General features: G+C 33.2%; 1 protein-coding gene across 1 annotated transcript; it reads left to right on the top strand.

Moving 5' to 3' along the window:
* The first annotated feature begins 5,934 nt into the window (after positions 1–5,934).
* Positions 5,935–7,052, top strand: LOC112685156 (stromal cell-derived factor 2). Its single transcript, XM_025556942.1, has 4 exons — positions 5,935–6,182; positions 6,239–6,434; positions 6,501–6,722; positions 6,787–7,052. Exons 1-4 carry the CDS (start codon positions 6,110–6,112, stop codon positions 6,959–6,961), a joined length of 666 nt encoding a protein of 221 aa, XP_025412727.1. The 5' UTR covers positions 5,935–6,109; the 3' UTR covers positions 6,962–7,052.
* The last annotated feature ends 174 nt before the right edge of the window (positions 7,053–7,226 follow it).

Here is a 7,226-nt window from a genome sequence, read left to right as displayed (position 1 = left end):
AACACTTGAATATACTAATTAAATATTGGAATATTACACTTGTGTATTTCAAATGCATGAACTACGACAAATAACACTTGGACTTATCTTCAATAATTTACTAAGGTATTTTTCGTATACTAGATAAGTTTATTTGATTTTCAAGTAAAATTATACTTTATCACTTTGATGTCTAGAATGGAAACATATTTTTCTTCTATGTATCTATGATATAAAAATGTAACCCAAAAACATAATGGTTTGTTAAATGATGCTGAATTTTAGTATAATACTTATCCTTTACCAATTTATTAGGAATAATCGAAAATTTTCATTTTTTATATATATTTTTCCGACAATTTCTGTTAATTATGTAATTTTCATGGTTATTTTCATATACTTTAACACCTATACTATGCGATTGTACAGTCCTTGTTCATACTTATGTTTGGACCATTTATTTTGGTTCAATATACAATATTCTTGATATAACCAGCGGTGTTTTAGTTGGTATACGACATATACCCGTGAACCATCAAGGTGATTTAGCATATACTTTATAAAAGTAACACCAATACGTACGTTTACGCACGTATACGCTGGTATACCTACTTCATAAAAAGAAAAAAATCCTTAGGACATACGTTTATTTTTAAAAAATTTACTATTGTTAGGTTTATAATAACATTGATAATTGATTATTATTTATAGATATCGATTATTGTCTAACTATATTTTTTAGGTATCAAATTATAATATCTACAAGCGGCCGTTGACTTTTCTATACAAGAATATACTAGATAGTGTGGTCATTGCAGGGGCGGATCCAGAGGGGGGTGAATGGGCGGTTGCCCCCCCCCCATTTCACCGTAGTAGATTTTAGTTTTTGACGTTGTTACTTCAAGGTTGAATAGGGAAATCTAAAACTATTTTTTTTTTTTTATACCAAACTTATGCTGTTACTATGTTATCACTTATATTTATTATTTGTTGCTATACTGATATCATAGTTCTATACTATTATCATGATGTTAAATATTCGTAACCAAGTTTTGTGTTTGTCGGTGTTTCCGAAACGTGATAACTAATGACGACCAAAGTAAAAATTGTTTGGTATCTCTTTAGTCAACAAATTTCTTATTTATAAACTCTATTGTTATGAGACATATTGGAATAAATAAAAAAAATTATTATAATCTTTATTACAGTAAAACCTCGATTATCTGGGGCAATGGTGGGGAAGAGTCACACGGAAAAATGATAATCACGGTTAATGGAGATTTTTATTAAACGGATTATGAAAAAATTTATAATTTTATATCCACATTAAGAGTGTGTACGATATTATTTTCTCACTGACTGTTTTTGAAACAGCTATAGGAAATGCTAAAAATAAACAAAATAATATGAAACAAATTCGATGGACATGAAAATTTCCCATATGTATCAGTTATAACATGTTTGATAAGTATGATTGTTGAAATGAACTTAATTTTAAATAGACTATTGTATAATGAATTTATATGTTCATGGACAATGTTGCTAACATTTTCATTTTTACCGATAAATAAATGTTGATCAATATAATTTGAAACATATATATTGCGGGATTAACAAATGTTTGAATACAATGAAAATTTTTTCACATGCCTTTGGTCAATCCCTAGTTAACATAGTGACTTAATTAAATCTGTTTTCAAAATTTAAATTCATCAATCCCTAGTCTCCCAATTTTGTCTAGATTTTTGGTGTTTTTGACATTTTATTAGCGTGGTGTAAATTTTCTTCGTGTTCATTGATCTTTGCATGCGCGTATTGGCGATAGAACATTTCTAAGAATTTTAGTACCAAGCCATAACATTAATAATAAATACTTCTGCATTTCGAACGATTATCAGTCAATTAGAACTAATATCTACGGAAATAAAATAATAATGTATTGTAACAATTACAATCATTGCAAAGTATAAAATAGATTATAATAAATTAATTTATGTTAGCACTAATCAAATAGAACTAGTTGTTTTCAACTATTCAGCAAGTCAAGTTTAATTTTTTTCGTCAGTAATTTTTTTTTTCAATTTTAAAATGAATTAAGACTGGCGTTTGAGTAAAAAAGGACGTCTCAGGCTATTTGCATTACGGAAAAAACCTAATTTGGCCAACTTGAAACGCAAAAAACGCGAAGATCATAATAAATCAAATATCAAATCATGATAAATAATGATGAGGTAATTATAATGTATGTTGATTGATATATAGTGAATATATTTTTTGTATTAATTTTCAAATTAAAATAATTTTATAAATTTATTTTGATTGATAAATTTATTGATTTTACAATGATGTATGTTTTTTACTTTTTACTTATAACAACTTTATAACGTTTTTGAGTAGAAATAATGCTTTGATTTTTTACTTCAGTCCCTCTTTGAAAGGGAAAATTCATCTAATTGGTACTTTGGGGAGTTAAAAGTAAAAGATCAAGAAGTTTTCAAAAGCGTTAGGAAAAATCATAAAAAAGTAACGGAAAAACGGGAATTTTTACGTATAATCAGTTTTTGACAAAATCAATTTTTTTATTTTGCTGTACCTCAAAAACGAATTATTCTAAATACTTGAAATTTTCATCAAATGTTTATATTAGCCGTATCTATTTACGATTACATTTTTAAAATATTTTGACTTTTTTGAGATATTTAAAGACAATTGAAATTTTTGAAGTTTTTTTGTGCCTATAAAAAAAAATTAGCAATCCAAAAAAATCTTTCAAATTTAATAAAAGGTTTATTATAAGTTTTACTTATTGTAGTAAAAAAAAATCAAAAATCGTTAGTTACAATTTTTGTTTATAAGCATTTAAAGTACAAAAGTATTTTCTTAGTATATATTGAATTGTGCATGCGCGTATGGACGCTAGAACATTTCTAAGAACTGTAGTATTTCTAGCTATAACATAAATATTGTATCGTTTATTTATCATAGTACCAAATACATTTTTTTTTTAAATTTTCTTTTACTGTATGCTTATAAAAAACGAATAAATTAAAACAATTATTTCCTACAAAACATAGACAAGAAAATAAAGAATTCAAATGTGTTCTCAAAATTAAAATCAGGATTTAGTTACCGGATGAATTTTTCTTCTTCTTTTTGATTCGAATTTGCGAAAAAACGACCAGCTCTCAGCAGGCTTAAACAGTTAGGTAGGTAATAAAATAATAATATATATGTATATATAAAATCCAGGTTTGTACATTCGATTGTACAGTCCAAATAAATAAAGTCCATATTTATACAATCCAGATTTTAAATTCCATATATATACGGTCCAGATTTATTTGCGCTCCCACAGTATTATTTATGTCTTATAGCACTATTCTGTTCAAACTACTGCCTATATTATAATATTGGATCATCAAAACGTGAAGTTGTGCAAATTAATATAATGTAAAGATAAAATGTTCATTTTAATTTTTATTGTAGTTCCGGGAATTCGATGTACGGTGGCATGATAAACGCGATAACGGATTACACACATTAATGTTCATTTTCTACTCACACATTGACAAAGCCAAAATGTTCATGTGATATAAAATGCCTAAATATTACTCTTTAAAACATTCTATGCTCCAGCCCCTTAATGAAAAATTTGAGTCCCCCCCCCTAGAAGTAAGTCTAAATACGCCACTGCCATGAATAATCATATATTGATATAATGATATATATAATGATAATATACTTTTATAAAAGTTTTAACAAGACTGGAAGTATAAGAATTTTTAGTTTGATTTCGATATATTGATATTAAGAATAAATTTAAACATCATAAAATATAATAATTCAAAAAAATCAATTTTACGAATTTTTATATTTCATTGACCAACATATTTTTTAAATACATTTCAAATATTTACTCGAAAGAATAAAGTTGTTATTATTCATAAGTTCACTTTTCTATTTTTACCTCAACTAAAAGATTTTACTAAAAAAGTCACTTCAAGAATTTCGTCTATCGCAAGCGACAGATAATTTCATAAAGAATACCGCATATTATCACCCGTGATAGGTGATACAACCTACAATTACACATTTCTTATGGAATGTGCACATTTGGTAGAAGATCCCCGATTGTTTTTTGCAATTTTATGCTTGACATTTTTCTAACGTCAAATTATTTTTTTCGACCAATTGTTTTTGCAACCTGGACAACTACGTTCACGAACATTAACTACGGAAAAATGAATGAATCTTACTTCTGCGTCGTGTATTTCGAAATCGTACGGACTACGGGGATGGACAACGGTCTCCTCGCACAGTCCCGGGTCCCTTTTCGCCGTCCTCCGTAGACAATTTCCCATCGTGAATAAACGGCGTATCGATAATAACGGATACCAAACGTAATTGTCGCCGCGTTGTGCGAGGTACGTAATTACAAATCGCACACGATCATTACTGACGATTGTTCGTTCGGAATCATGTACAACAGGGCTTGCCGCGCCGCCGCCAAGAAGAGCAATTTTCCGTAATTTTTCGCTATCCGGCGTAGTAGTGTTTTACACGGATAACTTTTTCTCGCCACGGCGGTATTGCTAGGCTCGTACGCGCCGGATAAACGGTTCGTTCCTCGCCCGTCTGTGAAGCGCGCAAGACATGTCCGCGCGCATCCGTGTATGGCGCGCACAACCCTTTCGGTCGATCGTACCACAATTGATTTTGATTCGATTGATTTTCGTGGATCGCGTTGCCGCGCACTGCGCGCGCTGTCGTCAGGATTCGCAACGGGTCCGGGACGTCGAGTGAAACGGCATACGAACCGGATGGCTTTTTTTCTTCCCCCTCGGCGGCCGTTGATCCGCACCGACGATGGTTCCGTGCGCGGCATAGTATGTTACGTTCCGCTCCGAATCGACCGACTCGCATCGCAGCGCGTGTTCGGCCCAAAACGGGGAAACGCGTTCGGATACATCGGCGACATTGACGTGCCGTATCGCCGACCGAACAGCGAATTCCGTTTCAACAGCGTCCACGAGTACATTCACCCCGTCCGGTCCCTGGCCGTGCGCGATCGTGTTACGGAAACCCGCGGAGCCGCGACCACTGGGCGTCATCACCGTGTCCTGTTCACCCGGTTCCGTTGCCCGGACTCCGTTCGGCGCGAAGACGTGTTACCATAAACGCGGCTCTGTACGAATTGTGCGTCGCTATGAACACGGTTTTACGAGCAGTCGAGTCGGTAACGTTGACGTTAACGATAATGGTGCGCCGTGTTTACAGCCGTTTTTTTAGTTCACTAAAGGCCACCAGAAATTTCATCCATAAATCCAAATATAATATTAAAAATAATGGGTGGTGCAGGTGGACAACACCAAGAAGAGTGGCGGAGATCGTGTCAAAATCCGAAAACCAATTTTTATGACTTTTCGACCGATATGAAAAATACGTTTCATAACGATATGCGACTGAAACAATACAGTTAATGACGGCAGTGAGAAGTGGAATAAGAAAGAAAAAAAGGTTAGTTAAAATTATTTGCATTTTACATTTATGACGTACAGCGGCGAACCCAGGGGGATGGACGCGGGTGCTGGTAAGGTGTGGGGGGGGGGCACCATGGCTCGTGCCATGGTATTTATTTTTGTTTTATACATTTCAAAGTTACCCAGATAATAGGACAATTCACTCCGTTATCAAAACTAAAAGCACACCATTGGAACTGGTGAACGAAAATCTACCATGTCGCACGTGTGTAAGAACGGAGACAACACATGCGAGTACGACGTCCGAGAAATATTCCAATTCGGTCCGTGCTACAGTGTACACCTATCACGGTACTTTTATCATCAATGACGTGTTATCAGTTCTGATCGCTTATCACTCGATCCGGTATATACCACAGTCTTTATCTCTTCGCTCGATGATGGTTCTCCGGACCGGTATCACTCAAAATGCAGATAAAATATTTTGGTTGATGTGTTTAAATTGAATTCGCCTATTTAGTCTTAACCATTTATTATTATTTTTTGTGCGACCGACTTCTTCCGTGCAATTACAATAATTTATTTGAGAATTTTCTGTAACATTTCTCGGACCTTCATTACGTTGTTTTTACTGTGTATAAAATACGGATATGTTGAACAAATTTTTTACAAAAACATATCTTATATGTTGTTTGACGTTAACCCTCGTCCAGTGGATCGAAAGTAAGTGAACCTACGCTTTGAATTCTATATTTTATTAACGAACGTCTGGCTAACAGGTAAAAATTCTGAATATGTGACCTGCGGGACCGTTACGAAATTATATAACATCGATCTTAAGGTTAGGCTGCACTCGCACGACGTCAAATATGGTGCTGGCAGCGGTCAACAGTCCGTTACTGGATCGGACCTATCGGAAGATATAAATTCTCATTGGGAAATTAAAGCAGCCACAGGAAAACATTGTAAAAGAGGGTATAACAACTGTTATTCATAATTGTTTTTAAAACATTTTGTGATAAATTGTAAAACATTCTTTAGCGAGCCAATTAAATGTGGTAGTATCATTAGACTCACGCATTTAACGACCAAAAAGAACTTACATTCTCACCTGTTCAGTTCCCCTTTGTCTGGGAATCAAGAAGTATCTGCTTATGGCAGCGACGGTGTAGGAGATTCTGGAGATCATTGGTATGTGGATTGTAGTGGAGATTATTGGGAGAGAGACGATGATATTCGACTGAAGCATGTCGACACTGGATCGTAAGTCAAGTGAATGATAACATTACCTTAGTAATTAGTTTTTGTATTACTGTTTCATTATTAGGTACTTAATGGCTTCAAGTTTATCTTATGGTCGACCGATTAACGGGCAAAAAGAAATTGCTGCTGTCAAAAACCCAGGATCATTTTCAACATATTGGCGCGTTAAAGAAGGCATATTTGTTCATAAGGATGACCCAAGTGATTTTCATTCTGATTACTCACATATCGAACTGTAGTATTGGTCCATTATTTAAGTTTTGAATTCTCAATCGTTTATAACTTTGTACATGTATTAAACATTGGAAAATATAAATTATTTATAGTAAACATATGTACTTCCTTTGATATTGAACGAATATGTTTAACTATTGAAAAACAAGATTTACATTGGTTAACAATTATATAATTTTTATTATATTTAATATAAAACAATAGTATTCAATAAATTTACAAAAATATTTAATTAAAATGTAGCTTAGATTTGATGTGTACATAAATCTG

This window comes from Sipha flava, unplaced genomic scaffold (assembly GCF_003268045.1).
Source record: "Sipha flava isolate LNK unplaced genomic scaffold, YSA_version1 268_pilon_pilon, whole genome shotgun sequence".
In the NCBI taxonomy this organism is placed as follows: Eukaryota; Metazoa; Arthropoda; class Insecta; order Hemiptera; family Aphididae; genus Sipha; species Sipha flava.
This window is presented reverse-complemented; position numbering and strand designations above follow the sequence as displayed.

Bases quoted from the DNA above. Each gene is read 5' to 3' on its own strand.
- LOC112685156 (XM_025556942.1), top strand. From the start codon at position 6,110: ATGTTGAACAAATTTTTTACAAAAACATATCTTATATGTTGTTTGACG. The intron at 6,183-6,238 runs GTAAGTGAACCT...TCTGGCTAACAG, and splicing joins CCTCGTCCAGTGGATCGAAA to GTAAAAATTCTGAATATGTG. The intron at 6,723-6,786 runs GTAAGTCAAGTG...TTTCATTATTAG, and splicing joins AAGCATGTCGACACTGGATC to GTACTTAATGGCTTCAAGTT.